At 35.5% G+C, this 19535-nt stretch overlaps 1 protein-coding gene and 1 non-coding gene across 9 annotated transcripts; one reads left to right on the top strand and one right to left on the bottom strand.

Annotated features, from left to right (window-relative positions):
* The first annotated feature begins 313 nt into the window (after positions 1–313).
* LOC112798686 (small nucleolar RNA R71) lies at positions 314–421 on the top strand. The gene has a single exon (XR_003200285.1). It is a non-coding gene; the product is annotated as a small nucleolar RNA R71 (small nucleolar RNA).
* Positions 422–12035: 11614 nt separating this feature from the next.
* On the bottom strand, positions 12036–15872 carry LOC112797627 (dihydrolipoyllysine-residue acetyltransferase component 1 of pyruvate dehydrogenase complex, mitochondrial). 8 transcript variants are annotated; one of them, XR_011881488.1, is made up of 7 exons: positions 15774–15872; positions 15408–15535; positions 13909–13988; positions 13748–13823; positions 13158–13306; positions 12845–12914; positions 12036–12639 (listed from the first exon to the last, which is right to left on the bottom strand). XR_011881488.1 is itself a non-coding variant. In XM_072236151.1 (7 exons), exons 5-7 carry the CDS (start codon positions 13241–13243, stop codon positions 12136–12138), a joined length of 585 nt encoding a protein of 194 aa, XP_072092252.1. In that variant the 5' UTR covers positions 13244–13306; positions 13748–13823; positions 13909–13988; positions 15408–15535; positions 15774–15872; the 3' UTR covers positions 12036–12135. The 8 variants fall into 8 exon arrangements, 4 of the variants coding, with proteins under 4 accessions (XP_072092252.1, XP_072092253.1, XP_025696447.1 ...); XR_011881489.1 differs by having other exon boundaries at positions 15730–15795; XM_072236151.1 differs by having other exon boundaries at positions 13233–13306.
* Positions 15873–19535: the final 3663 nt, after the last annotated feature.

The raw sequence follows: 19535 nt of genomic DNA, 5'->3' as shown, positions 1-19535 counted from the left end.
TGCTTGGTGCATTTTGCATTCCAGACAGACTTTGAGAAATCATATTGACTTGTTGAGTCAATATTTTGTTCTGAGCCAATATGGCATTCAGAGTGTCAATCTCAAGAACTCCTTTCTTCTGACTAGTCCCATTGTTCACAGGATTTCTTTCAGAAGTGTACATGAATTGGTTATTTGCAACCATTTCAATCAGCTCTTGAGCTTCTGTAGGCGTCTTCTTCAAGTGAAGAGATCCTCCAGCAGAGCTATCCAAAGACATCTTGGACAGTTCAGAGAGACCATCATAGAAAATACCTATGATGCTCCATTCATAAAGCATATCAGAAGGACACTTTCTGATTAATTGTTTGTATCTTTCCCAAGCTTCATAGAGGGATTATCCTTCCTTCTGTCTGAAGGTTTGGACTTCCATTCTAAGCTTACTCAATTTTTGAGGTGGAAAGAACTTTGCCAAGAAGGCATTGACTAGCTTTTCCCAAGAGTCCAGGCTTTCTTTAGGTTGATAGTCCAACCATGTTCTAGCTCTGTCTCTTACAGCAAAAGGGAATAGCATAAGTCTGTAGACCTCAGGGTCAACCCCATTAGTCTTGACAGTGTCACATATTTGCAAGAATTCAGCTAAGAACTGATGAGGATCTTCCAATGGAAGTCCATGGAACTTCCAATTCTGTTGCATTAGAGAAACTAATTGATGCTTAAGCTCAAAGTTGTTTGCTCCAATGGCAGGGATAGAGATGCTTCTCCCATAGAAGTCGGGAGTAGGTGCAGTGAAGTCACCCAGCACCTTCCTTGCATTGTTGGCATTGTTGTTTTCGGCTGCCATATGTTCTTCTTCTTTGAAGAATTCGGTCAGGTCCTTTAAAGAGAGTTGTGCTTTGGCTTCTCTTAGCTTTCTCTTCAAGGTCCTTTCAGGTTCAGGATCAGCCTCAACAAGAATGTTTTTGTCTTTGCTCCTGCTCATAAGAAAGAGAAGAGAACAAGAAATGTGGAATCCTCTATGTCACAGTATAGAGATTCCTTGAAGTGTCAGAGGAAAAGAAAAGTAGAAGACAGAAGTAGAAAATTCGAACTTATCAAAGAAGATGGAGTTCGAATTTTGCATTAAGGGATAGTGTTAATCCATAAATAGAAGGATGTGAGAAGGAGGGAAGTGATTTTCGAAAATTAAGTGAAATATTTTGAAAACATTTTGAAAAACCTTAATTGATTTTCGAAAATCAAGGGTGGAAAAGAAATCAAGTGATTTTTGAAAAAGATTTTGAAATTAGAAATCAAAAAGATTTGATTGAAAACTATTTTGAAAAAGATGTGGTTAAGAAGATATGATTGGTTTTAAAAAAATGTGATTGAGAAGATATGATTTGAAAAACATTTTAAAAAGATTTGATTTTGAAAATTAAAAACTTGACTAACAAGAAAAGATATGATTCAAACATTAAACCTTTCTCAACAGAAAAGGCAACATACTTGAAATGTTGAATCAAATCATTAATTGATAGTAAGTATCTTTGAAAATGGAAAGAAATTGATTTTGAAAAAGATTTGATTGAAAAATTGAATTGAAAAAAGATTTGATTTTGAAAAACTTTGAAAACTTGAAAAAAAATCTGATTTGAAAACAAAATCTTCCCCCTTGTGCCATCCTGGCGTTAAACGCCCAGAATGGTGCACATTCTGGCGTTTAACGCCCAAAACTATACCCTTTTGGGCGTTAAACGCCCAACCAGGTACCCTGGCTGGCGTTTAAACGCCAGTCTGTCCTTCTTCACTGGGCGTTTTGAACGCCCAGCTTTTTCTGTGTAATTCCTCTGCTGAATGTTCTGAATCTTCAATTCTCTGTATTATTGACTTGAAAAGACACAAATCAAAAATATTTTTGGATTTTTAATAATAAGGATAAATTAAAATGCAACAAGAATCAAATAACAATGCATGTAAGACACCAAACTTAGCAGTTTGTATACCACTGACACTAACAAAATGAGAATGCATATGAGACACACAAAACACTCAAGTCAATTGAATTTAAAGATCAGAGCACGAAAATCATCAAGAACAACTTGAAGATCCTTAAGACACATGAATGAATGCATGCAATTGACACCAAACTTAAAATGAGACTAGTGTCTCAACAAGAAACATAGAATATTTTTTTGTTTTTATGATTTTGTAATTTTTTTTTTTGCTTTTTCGAAAATTAAGTGGAAAAAGATATCAAAGTTCTTAATGAGAATTCCAGGAATCAGTGCAATGTTAGTCTAAGACTCCGGTCCAGGAATTAGACATGGCTTCACAGCCAGCCAAGCTTTCAAAGAAAGCTTCGGTCCAAAACACTAGACATGGCCAATGGCCAGCCAAGCCTTAGCAGACCACTGCTCCAAAAGCAAGATTGATAAAAATCAACAAGCTCTTGTGATGATAAGTTGAAACCTCGGTCCAATGAGATTAGACATGGCTTCTCAGCCAGCCAGACTTCAACAAATCATCATGAAACTCTAGAATTCTTCTTCAAGAATTTCGAAAAAAATAAATACCTAATCTAAGCAACAAGATGAACCGTCAGTTGTCCAAATTGAACAATCCCCGGCAACGGCGCCAAAAACTTGGTGCGCGAAATTGTGAACAATACTTTTCACAACTCTCATAATCCTTGGTCACGAACCCCAAAAACTTGGTGTTCAATACCATGGCATTACACAACTTCGCACAACTAACCAGCAAGTGCACTGGGTCGTCCAAGTAATAAACCTTACGCGAGTAAGGGTCGATCCCACGGAGATTGTTAGTATGAAGCAAGCTATGGTCATCTTGTAAATCTTAGTCAGGCAAACTCAAATGGATATGGTGATGAACGCATAAAAACATAAAAGATAAAGATAGAGATACTTATGTAATTCATTGGTAGGAACTTCAGATAAGCGCATGAAGATGCCTTCCCTTCCGTCTCTCTGCTTTCCTATTGTCTTCATCCAATCCTTCTTACTCCTTTCCATGGCAAGCTTATGTAGGGTTTCACCGTTGTCAGTGGCTACCTCCCATCCTCTCAGTGAAAATGTTCCTATGCTCTGTCACAGCATGGCTAATCATCTATCGGTTCTCGGTCAGGCCAGAATAGAATCCAGCGATTCTTTTGCGTCTGTCACTAACGCCCCGCCTGCTAGGAGTTTGAAGCACGTCACAGTCATTCAATTATTGAATCCTACTCAGAATACCACAGACAAGGTTAGACCTTCCGGATTCTCTTGAATGCCGCCATCAGTTCTAGCCTATACCACGAAGACTCTGATCTCACGGAATGGTTGGCTCGGTTGTCAGGCGAGCACTCGGTTGTCAGGCGATCAACCATGCATCGTGCAATCAGGAATCCAAGAGATATTCACCCAATCGAAGGTAGAACGGAGGTGGTTGTCAGTCACACGTTCATAGGTGAGAATGATGATGAGTGTCACGGATCATCACATTCATCAAGTTGAAGAACAAGTGATATCTTAGAACAAGAACAAGCGGAATTGAATGGAAGAACAATAGTAATTGCATTAATACTCGAGGTACAGCAGAGCTCCACACCTTAATCTATGGTGTGTAGAAACTCCACCGTTGAAAATACATAAGAACAAGAGTGATCATTGGCCTCGGCCCCAGAGAGGGAACCAGAAGAACCAAGATTCTAGGCATGGCCGAATGGCCAGCCTCCCAATGATCTAAGATAGCATAAAAATGAAGATAGCTACCAAGATATCCCAATACAATAGTCAAAGGTCCTACTTATAGAAAACTAGTAGTCTAGGGTGTACAGAGATGAGTAAATGACATAAAAATCCACTTCCGGGCCCACTTGGTGTGTGCTTGGGCTGAGCAATGAAGCATTTTCGTGCAGAGACTTCTCTTGGAGTTAAACGCCAGCTTTTGTGCCAGTTTGGGCGTTTAACTCCCATTTTGGTGCCAGTTCCAGCGTTTAACGCTGGGATTTCTGAGGGTGACTTTGAACACCGGTTTGGGCCATCAAATCTTGGGCAAAGTATGGACTATCATATATTGCTGGAAAGCCCAGGATGTCTACTTTCAACGCCGTTGAGAGCGCGCCAATTGGGCTTCTGTAGCTCCAGAAAATCCACTTCGAGTGCAGGGAGGTTAGAATCCAACAGCATCTGCAGTCCTTTTTAGTCTCTGAATCAGATTTTTGCTCAGGTCCCTCAATTTCAGCCAGAAAATACCTGAAATCACAGAAAAACACACAAACTCATAGTAAAGTCCAGAAAAGTGAATTTTAACTAAAAACTAATAAAAATATACTAAAAACTAACTAGATCATACCAAAAACACACTAAAAACAATGCCAAAAAGCGTACAAATTATCCGCTCATCAGAACCAAACTCCACACTTGGTTCTTTTCAAACTCAAGAAGCTCATCCTCCATAGCTTTAACCCAAGAGGGGTCATTTAGTGCTTCCTTGACGTTTTGAGGCTCTATTTGTGAAAGAAGGGCAACGTTTGAACTTTCATTTGCCTTTCTAGTAGAAGACCTAGTTTGCACTCCATGAGAGACGTCCCCAATGACAAATTCCTCAGGATAATTTTTCAAGAATCTCCATTCACGAAGTTTGGTGGACTTGGATGCGGATTCAGTCACCAAGGGATTCTGTGAGCAGCTGTCTGCAGAGTTTCCTTCAGATTCATGAGACAAAATGGAATTGTCTCTTGATTTTTCAGCATTTGCAGTTTCTGGTTCAGCTTGTCCAGAATTTTCCTTTTCATGATTTTGAGCAGTTTCATCTTCCATTTGAGCCTGATTTCCTGCATCACCATCTTCCAAAATGCTTTGCACCAAGTTAGTATCACAGAATGTAACATGTATGGACTCTTCAATAATTCTAGCATCTTGATGATAAACCCTATATGCTTTACTAGTTGTGGAATATCCTACAAATAAGCACTCATAAGCCTTTGGATCAAATTTTCCCAAATTTTCTTTGTTATTTAGAACAAAACATTTGCATCCAAAGATGTGCAAGTAATCTAAGTTTGGTGGGTATCCTTTCCAAAGTTCATAAGGGGTTTTCTTTAAAAATTTCCTTATGATTGTTCTATTTAAAATGTGGCAAGCTGTGTTAACCGCTTCAGCCCAAAGGAATTTTGGAACATTACTCTCACACAGCATGGCTCTTGTCATCTCTTGTATGCTTCTATTTCTTCTTTCCACAACACCATTTTGTTGTGGCGTTCTTGGACAAGAGAAGTTGTGAGATATTCCAAATTCCTCACAAAAGGATTCAAACAAATTATTTTCAAATTCAGTTCCATGATCGCTTCTTATAGAAGAGATTTTCAAATCCTTTTCATTTTGAATCTTCTTGCAAAAAGGTTCAAAGACCGAAAAGGCTTCATTTTTGTGTGCAAGAAATAAAACCCAGCCAAACCTAGTGTAGTCATCCACAATTACTAAACCATAATGTTTACCACCTAGGCTTTGAGTTCTTGTTGGACCAAATAAATCAATGTGTAGCAACTCAAGTGGTCTTTTAGTAGAGATGTCTTCCTTTGGTTTAAAAGAACTTTTTGTTTATTTTCCTATTTGGCAAGCATCACAAGTGATGTCTTTGTCAAACTTAATCAAAGGAAGACCTCTTACTAACTCTTTCTTTACAAGTTTGTTTATTTGAAACATACTTGCATGGCCCAATCTCTTGTGCCACAACCACTTTTCAGATTCTTTAGAAAGAAGACAAGCTACATTTTGATCCTTTAGTTCATCAAGAGTAAGTCCATACATATTATTGAAACGCTTGGCAACAAACATCACTTCATTTGTTTTTTCATTAACAACACAGCATTCAAGTCTTTTGAAAACTACTAAATATCCTAAATCACACAGTTGGCTAATACTCAACAGATTGTGCTTTAACCACAAACTAGAAGCACATCATCAATGAAAGTAGATTGCTCATTACTTACTTTTCCAACTGCAATAATTTTACCTTTGCCATCATCTCCAAAGGTCACAAAACCTCCGTCATACTTATTTAGTTTGATGAAGTAGGTTGACCTTCCAGTCATGTGCCTTGAACATCCACTATCCATGTACCACATGTCCTTTTTGTTCTTGGATGCTAGGCAAATCTCATCGAGATTGTTGTTTCCAGCCATGAAACAGTCCTTGTCATCTCCTTCAGATTCTTCTTCTTCATTTGAGTCATTCTCAAGATCCTCCCAAGCAGCCATGAGTACTCTCTTCCTTTCCTTTTTTCCTTTGTCCTCCTTTTTGAGCTTTGGACAGTTTGACTTGAAGTGTCCAGCCTCCTTGCAATGATGACATGTCACCTTGCTCAAGTCTATCTTGTGCTCCTTTGAACTTGAGCCCTTGTATTTGCCTTTGTTCTTCAACATCCTTCTAAATCTCCTAGCAAAAAACAAAAGCTCGTCATCTGAAATACCATCACTTGACTCACTCTCTTTCGGTTCTATTTGTGACTTAAGGGCTATTCCCTTTTTCTTTGAGTCTGTGTTTGTGTGTGTGGCTTCATAGGCAAGGAGTTTTCCTCTCAGCTCATCATAGGTTATTGGACTTATGTTGTTACTCTCGGTTAGGACAGTGGCAGTGTTTTCCCACTCTTTTGTGAGGCTTCTAAGGAGTTTTCTCACCAAGGTTTGTTCTGCATAGTTTGTACCCATAGCATCAAGGTTGTTGATTATGATTGAGAATCTCTCAAATGCTTCATCAATGCTTTCTCCATCCTTCATGCTAAACATCTCGTACTCTTTTCGCAGCATATCAATCCTCGTTTCTTTGACTTGTTTGGTGCCTTCATGTGTAACCTGGAGTTTTTCCCAGATTTCTTTGGCTGTCTTGCATCTAGACACCTTCCGGTACTCTTCAAAGCTGATAGCATAGTGAAGAAGGTTGATTGCTTTAGCGTTCAGCTCTATCTTCTTCTTATCATCTTCATTCCATTCAGCTTCTTCTTTTGGAGTCACCACTCCATCAGCACTTATTTTTGTTGGGATCTTTGGACCGCTCACAACGATCTTCCATATGTTGTAGTCAATGGATTGGATGAAGATCCTTATCCTTTCTTTCCAGTAGGAATAGTTCTTCCCGTTGAAGAAAGGTGGTCGGTTGTTTGACTGACCTTCAGTGAGGGTGTAGGCAACTGTGATTGTGCCCAAGTTGTTCGCCATTGGATCTTTGCTCCAAGCGGTTAAGCTTGATTCTTGAGACCTTAGCTCCTGATACCAATTGAAGGTTGTGGTAGGCTTAGAGAAGGGGGAGTTGAATCTATGCCTTCCTTTGATTTGCTGTTTTCAGCCTTTCAAAGCAAAGTTACAAATCTGATTCTGTTTGAACTCAGCAGCGGAAATTTATGAGACAAATTATTTTTGTCTCATGAATATCAGAAAACAGAACATGACAGAGAAGAAAAAGCTAACACCAGCATATATCCTGGTTCGGTTGCTTTGTGCTATGCAACCTACATCCAGTCTCCTCCACAACTATGGAAGAATTTCACTATAGTTAACAGTATTACATACACCAATTTCACACTCAAGTTCTAATCCTAACTTGACATTGGCTATGCTAACACTCAACTATTCACTCTTAGTGCTAACCCAACTAAGAAAGGGATACCAAACAGGTACAAGATACAAGACACTTAGCTAACCTAAAGAAATCTGAAAATAACTCTAGGCTTTTTTCTAAAGTGTATCTCTCAGCCTTTTCCAATTCTTGGCTTTTCCTCAAGCTTTCTCACAATGCCTTTTCTCTCAAGAAATTACAGAAAGATAAGCTTAGAAAAATACATTACAAGCAGTAAAACATGAAGGAGATTGACTTTATCAACAGCCTCTGTGCTATGCGAAAAACCAGATTAGCAAGCCTCTGATTCAGTTCTTCATACTGGCGGAATGCACCTTTGATTAGGTTACACTGTCCAGTTAGTTGAACTTCTTCAAAGAGCTCTCTCAGAACAAACACCTCAAGTTCACTGGTTATCTCTCCTTGTCTTTCCGAATGAGCAGCAAGCTACTTTTATCTCCCTGCATGTTGCTCGGTTCTGCTTCTAAGGTCAACACCTTGATCCTTGAGCTTCACCAACCCACAAGCTCACTTTTTCTTCTTAATCATCAAAGTAGAACCTTTCCTTCTGACTTTTCCAACTTGATCGAAAGCCATGAAGGAATAACCAAAATTGTTTTCCAATGGTCAACCAAATCTGAACCATAGATATGCAACTTGGTCCCCAAGAATCTCTTGTGACCGTGGATTTGTAGCAGTGAAGAGCATAGATCAACTTTTTCTTTGAATGCCATTTTCGGATAGAACAGAGAGTAGGGAATAAAGGATGAAGATCTGATTCATGCAAGATGAGATGGATTACCTTTCTTAAGCTTGATTTGTATTAGATTTTCTGCTTTAGCTTCTGTGCTTCAGGCTTAGATTTTCTCTTTCTTGCTTCTTTGGTTACTGGCTTATGGAGGAAGCTTTTCTTCTCTTTCTCTTTCTTACTTTTCTGAAGTCTTGATGTGACTTGATTAGAGAGGAGAACGTTGCTTTGGTTGGAGCAATATGGTGGGAATTGAAAATCAAATCGGGCTTGGATCGGTTTGGTTCATGTAACCCGTTTGGCCCATCTGATTTCTTTGCCTTCTAACTTTTGCTTTTGTTTGGGCTTTACCCATCAGCCTTGCTTTATTGTCTTTATACCATTTTGGGCTGCTTGGATGAATTTGGCCTGCAACATGAAATAAATAATTAGTAATATGCCATTAAAATTTGATCAACACTGATTATTTATTTTGCCCAAAAATAATGTTTGTCATCACTAATTAATTTAGTTAATTTCTTAACTCAACACATTTGCTATCCTAAGCAATGTGTGATTAATTCAACCAAATCCTAACAAATGGCAATTTGTTTACTTGCCGTGACACGCCAAGTAAGGGGTGCGAAACGCCTGCAACATTGATTCAACTCATGGCCCAAATTGTGCTTCTGTTTTACTTTAGCGTGGGACGTTACAAAACTGGTGTGGGACGTGAAACGGGATCAAGCATACGCATGACTTTGTAAAACTCACTACTTGTGTGTATGCATGGGGGCATGCGTACGCACGTTTTCACTTATTTAGACAATTGTACGTATGCATGAGACATGTGTATGCACGATTGCCGTGGAACACCAGCACTTTTACATTGGACGGCAAAGCTTCTAGTATTGATTTTGGTCTTCTGAAAAAAGTGTGCCATTGACTTTCAAAGCGTGTCCTTTCTTCTAAAGCATGTCCTTACCTTCCTTCTTTGTTCTTTTAATTTTTGTTTCATTTCCTACACTTATCAAAGTACAAAACAACTCCAAAGAGCATTGATCAAAGCACCAAAAGTCTCAATTAAAGCAAAAAAAAGTCTCTATCTTAAATTTAAGGAAAGAAATAAGAACATAGATTAAAAGTATGAAATTCCTATTAAAAATACTAAATCACTACCACTATTTAAAGAAATAACAACTAAAAACTACTAAAGATGCGCATGCATTAGCAACCTAACTAGAGGAGGGAAGATAGACGCAACTCCAACAATAGAAAGGGTGCAGCAGCAGCAGCGGCACCAACTAACGGTGGCGGAGACAGAGGGAGAAGCTCTATTTTAGGCAATGAAATAGGATCAAGGCGAGTCCACAAAGATTTTGGAAAAGAATGTAGGTAGCCGACGCTAACGGAGAGTGGTTGGAGGGGCTGTCAGAGGTAGAGAGAAAAGAGAAAAAGAGAGAGGAGAAGGTTAGAGAAAGAGTGTGTGTTTCAAAAATGAGGAAAGAAGGTCCACATTTTGAATTTAGGGCAAGTTTATAAATCCGACGGTAGCGCATTACGGGTCACCAAAACATAGCGTTTCACTAATTGGGTTTATCGGTAGAAAAATCCTTGGTAAATCCCACATTAAATTCCGCGCCTATTTTTTCCATTTTCCCTTCTATTATTATCGGTAAATTTATCGTCGAAAACGAAAATCCACCAGTAATAATTTGACCTGACGAATTTGATATCTGAACTGTCAGTAAAGTCAACGCTAAATCTGATAATATTTAACGTTTTTTTGTAATAAATCTAATTATCTTATAATAAAATTTATTAGAGACTTATATATCTAATACGTATATTAAAATTTTAATTAAAAATAATAAAAAATTTATTTATCTCAAAGAATAATTTTAAAAGACTTTTAATTTCAAATATAAATTTATTTAAAACTAAAATATCTTATCTAAAATTTTTTGTAAATCAATTTGAATATTTTCTTCGTTATATAGCACTGTTACTATGTAAGCAAAATATACTTTTTCAGTTTTTTGGTTTCTCAATTTCTTAATTGATTTGTCACAATTCTTTATTCTACACAATTAGTAAAGTGGAGTTGTTTATTAGTAGAAATTAAATATTAGCATATATAAAATGCTATAAAGTATAGGCACTTCGTTGAGTTATCATATTTATGTGTCGGATATATTTTGGACACGACATTCATCAATATTCGTTCGATACATGTGTCTGCTGTGTCCAACCGTATTTTAATAAAAAACAAAAAATTCTTCTATGAACACATCTGAACACACCTAAATATCATCACATGTCAGCGTATCCAGTTTTATTCTTAACATATATTCTTAAAATAAATTTAGATATAGTATATATTATTATTTATTAAAACAAAAAATATTTTAAATATTTGATATAATTAAAATAAAACATTAAAAATAATTAAAAATTTTAATTCATATTTTAATATCAATAAAATATCAAAATATCATTACAATTTATCTAAAAAATACTTTATATTTTATATATATGCGCATTTCTGTATCATGTAAAATTTTAAAATTCACGTGTCAGCATATTCCGTGTCGTGTTATGTCCTGTGTCTGTGTCAATATCTGTGCATTATAGATAAAATGTAAAAATGTAAATATATTAAAGCCTTTAATTTCTCCGTGAACTTTTATCCTTTTTAATTGTTTTTCCATTATTCTATTAATTATATCAGAAATTATTTTTAATATGGAAAGAGAAATTGTGTTTTAGTTGAATATTGATATTTGAAGTGTTTTACAGTATTGTGGACATTGTCCAACACGCCCCATGTGGTGCAATACGCCCCCACGTGTTGTCTAAGATGCTGCCACGTGTCCAACACGCCCCCACGTGTTAGCCAGAATGTCGTCACGTGTTGCAACACGCCCCCCACGTGTTGACTTTCCACTTAAAAAATCCACTCATCTGTAATTACACTAAATACACCCATTTTCAACAAAAACACCAATATTTTTTCTATATATAAAAAAAATTTAACCTAATTATATACTATCCCAAATTCTGTAACCATTATACACTTGCGTTCAGAAACATACACTAAAAGCAATTATCTACAAAGACAAACACTGAAAGGACATGATAGCTCACTACAAAAAAATCTGGTAAAAACGGCGGTTTTTTGGGTAATTACGGCGGTTTGAACCGCCATTATTACCATGTACGGCGGTTTCGAAAAACGCTATAATTCATAGCGCCATTTTGGTTATTACGGCGGTTTTTTGAAAACCGCCACAATTTCCTGTGGTTAAAATGGCGGTTTTCTGCTGGGTTAAAACGGCGGTTGAACCGCCGTTATTTCCAGGTTAAAACGGCGGTTTAAAGGTGGATTAAAATGGCAGTTTAAACCGCCGTTATTACCCTCACAGAGTGGCATTTTATTCGGTTAAAATGGCGGTTTAAACCGCCATTATTTCCCTCACAGAGTGGCATTTTGATCGGATAAAATGGTATTTTTGAACCGCCGTTTTTACCCTAATAGTGGCGTTTCAATCGATTAAAATGGCATTTTTGAACCGCCGTTTTTACCCTTACAGAGTGACTTTTGCTTGGTTAAAATATCATTTTTGAACTGCCGTTTTAATCCTAACAATGACATTTTTTATCGTTTAAAAATGCAGTTTCAACCATCTTTTTTACTATGTTAAACAAACAATATTTTGTTTAAAATGTTACAATAATAAAAAATCATAATCCATAAATAAAATATTATGTAACTCATAAAATATTAAACATAATATATAATATTTTAGTATTGGAAATCAAAAGTAATAACTCCTATACAAATAACCTAGTAAGGATACTTCTCACTAAAATACAACATGCCTCTAAAAAGATTTGAGGAGCCTTTCTCTTGTTTAACAGAAAATTCATCAGACCAACCTTGCGAATTTGACTATTGGGAAGATCTTCATATGCATCTGACTGTTTTGAGGCAGAAGCAGACTTTGACTCTGGTGATGCTGCAAATTGTTGATGACTTTGAGATGGTGATGCCTTCTCTTTAGCTGAATAAGGTTTTGGAGTCAATTTTCCTGATTTAATTGCAGACAGAGCATTCCCTTTCAGTAAAGTGCCATGTGGACCAGAGGCATTTATTGTCGATGCATCCAATCCATATTCCGAAATTAGCAACTTTGCAGATGGGCTAATTCTTTTTGAACTAGTTTTCTGTGGTTTCACCTCAGTTTTAGTATCATGTTTGGTGATCTGCTCATTTTTGCTTGCAGATCTGCTACCACTAGAATTCTTTACAACTTCAATATCACCTGCATCTTCAACCTTGCATTACACCAAGTACCATTAAGTATTTTTATAATCCAGTGCATGTCATGAAAAAAGAGAAAGGACAAACGAACCAACACGTAGATAAAATATTGTTAGAAGCTCCCTTTCATGGGAACAAGAACAAAATGTTAAGATCCTACTCTTACATAAATATACTTTATGTTGAATTTAAGTTACAAAAAAGAATTTCCAGACTTACTGTTATTGCAATAGGTTGTCCAACTGCCACTTCTTTTGAACCTTCTGGTGCAAGTATCTTAGCCAAGTATCTAGAACCCAGTTGATAGGCATGAGTAAAAATAAAGCATGTTTGATAGATCAGAATAAATAAATAAATAAATAAATGTTTGTAAAATTTGTGCTAAAAGTTTGGTCTGTAAACAGAAAACAGATAATAATAATAATAATAAATAAAAATAAAAATAAAAAGATATACATATGGAAGGGATTGTAATGTAATCTACCACAAATTGCATAAATGAACGAGACTAGAGACAATTCCCAGGACTCACTTTTATGGAACTGTATCTTACTGATTGATGAAAACTAATTAGTACCAGGCATGTCCGTAAAAGAATATTTATTACCCTTCCTCCATACTTTCAACTTCAAGGGTAGCTTTGTCTGTCTCTATCTCACATAATATGTCACCCACTTCAATCTGTTAGATGAATTATATGTAAATGCACAGCAGGCAAAAGAATATATGAATATTACCGAGCATTCATAACCTTTGGACTTATACTAAAATAAGCAACTTCATAGCAAGTGAGTATAGTTGTATAGAAAGAGAATACATCTATGCCCAAGCCCAATTTGCAAGCTTACTTCAGGGGAAAAAAGAAAGAAAAAAAAGGTGCTATTTAAGATATCTAATGGTGCTATTTAAGATATCTATTTAAGAAAAACTCCCGTTAACTAAATCTGTGCACGAGAATTGTGCAAAACATCATAAAACTTTCATCATTAAATACCAAAATATTCTCAATAGACAGGGTTAATAATAATAAACTGTAAAGAACATACAAGACAGGCACCAAATACCAGTTCAATGGAATAATAGAAACTAGTTACATTAGAAAAAGAACATGATCAGTAATACCAGGCATTCTTATTAGTGATCCTTCAGGCCCCGCAGCTCTGGGATTTAAAACAGGATTAATCTCACTCTTAATGTCCTGTTTTCAGATGACAAGTTAGAGGAAAGCAACTATCAACCAATGTAAGAAGTAACCAGAGAACACTCTAATAACAATAGCATACCGGAGTAGACCCTGGTAATTGCTGACTACGACCTTGAAACTTGTGGAGATATCGCACCAACAGCACCATGCAAAACTTGCCTAAATTCAAAAAATTTCAATGCAAACAAAGTGAACATCAACTGCTATAGAGAATACCATGACACACTATAGATTGAAGGCCATTCAGGTTTTCATTAAATAAAGAAACTGAATTTATATAGTTATCAAGCTTATAGTACAAGTGAATTCAGAAATAATACATTGATCCCCTATATGCATTGAAGCTAGGCATGGCTTAATAAATTCATTGCTTGATTGATTGATTGATGGTTCCCCTATGAACATTCTGATGGTTTCCCCAAAATTGCAATTTGAAAGACAAAATTTGGATATTTCAGGAATACAAAATTACAGCAAGAATTGGTATTATATATGTTCATTTATTGCAATTGGAGGGTCGTGGTTCACACTTTTGTGAAGAGTGGGCTTGGACCTTGGCATATTTAGGAGTTGGGAACAAGTGAAACACAGAGAGACAAACAAAGTTGGACATGATAATCAATATAATAAAAGTAAAAAACGTTTAGATTAATTAAAGGTCTACCACTGCGCCTAGATAGATTCAATATTTTCTTATTTCTTATTTTCTTGTTTTCTTATTATTGCTTAGAATAAATTATTTTTGTTTCATTACTTTGACGTAAAAGGATCCTTTTGACTTGATAATATCATGCAGCAACTAATGCAAGGCGGTTATGGACATTATTTCCCCTTTATTCTTTTCTGGTACATTAACCACCAAGATTTTTTTTAATTGTTTGTAAAATTCTCGATTCTAAAAGAGAAATGAAGTCAGCACTTAGTATTTACAATACTATAAATCCAAAAATTACAACAGTTTAAATAAAAAAATCAAAACAGAGACTAACACACCCAAATATGATAATACAACAATGAAAGCAAACACGATATGTTCTGGATGGTTTCAGCACTGTGGAAGGAAAAGGTCAACCGAATTGGTGATTGGAGGAAAGTAATTGAGTAATTGAACACTATCTTTGTTATTAGTACAACGGCTGCAACTTAGTGCATTTAAAGAACCAAAATCACAACCAACTTCCTAATCAATGTTCATTATGCTTCAGTCTCAACTACTTTTCACTTTTTTCTCCCTCCGAGAGGCAGGCATTCAACATAAATGTTCATATTAGCAACAGAATTTGCAAATGCGCTTTTTTGTTTTTCTTATAAAAAATTAATGCAAAAAAAAAGGAAATCAAATCTTTAGTATTTTGGTCATTCCAAATCGATTCATTTACTAGTAATTAAATGTAATTATAATAAAAGAAGTAGTAAAACAGGATTGATATGGTGTGCTAGTGACAAAATTGCTCAAAAATCTGTTTCCTTATTATTGGACCAGACACCAAAACCAGTATGTTCTTTGTGAATTTCTTATGAGAAGAATTAGATACTAGGGATTTTTGTATATAACTAGTGAAGTGAATGCCTACTAACCTCAAGTTAAGGTGACTCTATTAACTTGAAATTGACTTCAAATTGTGCTGCATTTTGGAGGTATTGCATTGTTCAGGAGAGCCAGAATGAGCAATGACACACTCCACAGTCCTAGACCCTCTTCCTCTCTGAGTGAATGAGAACAGCAACAGAAATCAGATACAGGATAAGCAATTTTCTTAACAAAATTAAATTTAATAGCTAAATTAAATACAAAGCATCTGAAATTTTGAACACAAAAATCAATATTAAAGTGCCAATAAAAAACATGATTGGAGACCCAATGTGTTAGCAAAATGCACAAACAATACAGTGAACATACATACAGGGATTCTGAACCAATAATAAAATAATGCCATTTTAAACCTTTTTTTTTTTGTAGTGGCTTGTGAGCTGTATCATATTATTGTCCTGTTTAAGGAGAAATTAGATTCGGAAAATCCCTCATGCTGTGGGGTCAAAATTCAAAACCCAAAAGCACGTGAACTATATCACTGTCTTCACTGAAGACGTAAGCACTGACGCCCGGAATATTCTTAGTATATTTTGTTTTATTTTTTTCGTTCTCATCTCACTAGAATACACGATTTTTTTTTATATTAGGTTGATAATAATAATTTTTTAGACTATTAATTTCAAATACGATACTTTTTAATTTAAAATGTATATCTTTAATCCCTCTATTCATAAAAAAAAAACTTAAAATGCAGAAATTAAATCTTTTGATTTTTGGGATATTAGATATAAAAATCAAACTTTTTTAATTTTAAAATCAGACCCTAATTTTTATTTTAAAAAATTTAAAATATAAAAATTAAATTCTTTAATTTTAATTTTTTATAATTTTAAAATATATTAAAATTATAATATTAAAATATATTACTCATCTCAATTTTGTAAAAAAAATTAACCGGCTGCAGTGAACAATTAACAATTTTCTTGGCTCAGATTTTCAAAAGAAAATGGTCGCGGGTAATCGTTTCTTGACAAAAATACAGACAAAATGAAAGAGATAAAAATGAAAAGAATGTTTTTTGGAAAAACAAAAAATATATCATTTTTTATTCCAAAATCAAAGACGCCGCAACAAACAAAAAGACAGAGAATTTTAACATGTATTCTAAAGATACGCACTAACTACATCCAATTAAAAAAAAATAACAAATATAAAATAATCATATAATTAAGTTTTTAAAGGAACAAATATAAATACTTAAAATTGCTTATGGATTTTTTTATTTTCTTATTTTATTGAAGTTCTAAGAACATACGTAATAACAGAGTCCGCAATAGTATTTGAAAATTGAAATTACCTCAAAATTAAGATTTTTTTATAGAAAAATCTTTATGAAAAGTTTTCGGTGTTACAACAAATTCACAGTCGGTTCGCATCCACTTTTGCCATTTGTTCAAGATGCATGTTGAAAGCTGAATCAATTTATCATGCTTTGTTCCAATGTCCCTTGTCTTCAATAATATGGAGTCTAAACTTAATAATCCCTGACCTATGGATGAGAGAAGAAGAGACATTTTTCAATTGGTGGCAACGAGTCTTATCCTGGACAGTGACTCAATTCGACGGTAGATAAAAGACCCTCCTCATAACGGCGCTGTGTTGGAGCACTTGGAAAGCGAGGAATTAGTGTGTTTTTAAGAAGGTAATAAGCTTGGCACCAGAGATAGTGAAAGAAGCCAGCAATTTAGTGCGTGAACTCGTGAGCCATACCTGATAGATGCTGCTAATTTTCTTTACTCTTACTTTACTCTTTTCTAAGCTCTTAATCTTTTAGTCACAGTTGATAATAAATGAAAATACTTAATTTTTTTGTACTTTTTTATGAAAATATTTTTGTTTTATATTAGTAAAATAACATTTATCTTAAAAAAAATCATCTCTCGATAAATGTAATAGAGAATTATGATTGAAGTTATTGAACTATTGAAGTGATCTATCATCAGCTGGCTGACAATAACTTTAATATCAACAACTCTTGGATGTATGTGTAAAAAAACTTTTTTTGGTATAAAAGTAAAAATAATGATATACTTTAATATGATAATTTTTAGTATTTTTTAAAATTATAAAAGATACACAAATTAAATGGTCCAATTTCTATATCTTAATTTTTTTAATTTTTTTAACATAAATCGGACAGTCTGGTTTCTATATATTTCACAAATCGAACGGTTTAATTTTTGTACCTCTATAAATTAGACAGTTCGATTTCTACTCTTCTAATTAAATAGTTCTACATTTAAAAATAACACCCCAACAATCCCCATTTTAAAAAACTACCATTACCACTCTAATATAAAAAAAAATTCGTAAAAAAATATTAGATCGAAATTTATTATTTTTTATTATTATTTAATTATTAACTCAATTTTTTCATTTATTTTTTTAATTTAATAATTTAATTATATGTTTTTATCTCTTATTATTAAATATTAATAATTAATTAATAACTAAAAATAATAAATACCAACGAGTTATAATTTAAATGACATAATTTTTTGGGCAAAAAACACAATTAAGCCAATAGAGGAAACAAATTACATGAATAAGCCAAACTGAAAATAGCTTCACGAATCAGCCAAAGCACGTTACTATGTAATTCGAACCAAGATAACTCGAATTATAAAGGAACACCTGATTAACCTAATTCGAACCTACATAATTCAAACTACCAAGGAGCATAATTCGAACTGCCTTGGTTCGAATTACACACGTGAACGCTTCCCCAAGTAATTCGAATCTAGCTGGTTCGAATTACTCACAATTTGTTTCAAATACTAATTCGAACGGGGCTGGTTCGAATTACATAGGTTTCGGCTATATAAGGAGGTTACTGCCATCATGCAAGAGGATGATGCGGACCGTAGGCGTGGTCAGAGCTCCAGCACATAGGCACCTTTAGATGTCGATCTGAACGAGCCTCCTACGATTCCTGCTGCTGACCATTTTGCGTTGGGTGGTACTCCTCCTTCCGCCTACATTGCTGCGTCACATTCAGTTGCCGGGCCGTCTGGGGCACCCGTCCAGCCTAGGCAACCTGCACAGCCTGCCCCGGATGAGGATGACGATGAGACCGAGGATGAGGAGCCACTTATCCAGAGAGGATACAAGACACGGGTACCCCGTCGTTGCTTCACCGGCTCGCATCTGTTTAGATGATTCATGTATCTTGTATGTTGTTTGTTCATGTTCGTTGTTGTATCTTAGCCAAGTTTATTTTTGTAGTTGATGTACTTTAACGATCCAACATGTAGTTTGGTTATTTATGTTGCAGTATGTTATTCCAAATCATGATATTGTACTTTGAAAATGGATGTTTAGTGTTTATTTCTGTTACTAGCATAGTTTCTGCATCATGTATTAATTTAATTTGAAGATTTATTTATAAACGTGTGCATTCAACAGACATTTCATTTAAAACTCAGAAAACATAACACATTCATTAATTAAGATTCCATGCACAGTACATCGCATTAACATTAACAAATTCTATCACTTATCAACTACAAGTACGAAAACCGATAATAGTAGAATCTAAACGCGAAAGTGAAATAAACAAAGTACCAAAGCTAACAATACACCTACTCATGTTCCCCTGTGTGCTCTGCTCCTCCGACCTGTGGGCAACTCCGACGTGTGTGTCCAGGTTACCGACAGAGCCCACATCTCTTTGGCCAGTTCGGATCTGCCTCGTCTATATTGGTCCGTATCCGAGTTGACCTCGGACGACCCTCTCTCGCACGCCTCTTGTTAGGGTCCGGGATCACAGTTGACCCGTCATATGGTGGCCAGAAACCCTCCGGAATGGGAGGTGTGAATCCCATCCAATACACACTGAACACCGAACTAAGACGATATAACTGGTGGACGTAAGGCTGCCATGTAAGCTGTGAGTAGGCACAGCATGCCAGTGCGTGGGGACACAGGAAATGAAGTGCCTGGAAGTATCCGCAGTCACATGTCTGAGATGCAAGCGAGACTCTGTAGCTACCCAGTGAGAACGAACCAGTCGGAGTCGTCTCTGCGACGGTGAACTCGGAGTTATCCCTACCGTACAAAGTCACTGTGAAGCACCTCGCCGTCTTCAAGTTGGCCTCGATACACTTCACCAA

The sequence above is a fragment of the Arachis hypogaea genome, chromosome 4, assembly GCF_003086295.3.
Source record: "Arachis hypogaea cultivar Tifrunner chromosome 4, arahy.Tifrunner.gnm2.J5K5, whole genome shotgun sequence".
Classification (NCBI taxonomy): domain Eukaryota; kingdom Viridiplantae; phylum Streptophyta; class Magnoliopsida; order Fabales; family Fabaceae; genus Arachis; species Arachis hypogaea.
This window is presented reverse-complemented; position numbering and strand designations above follow the sequence as displayed.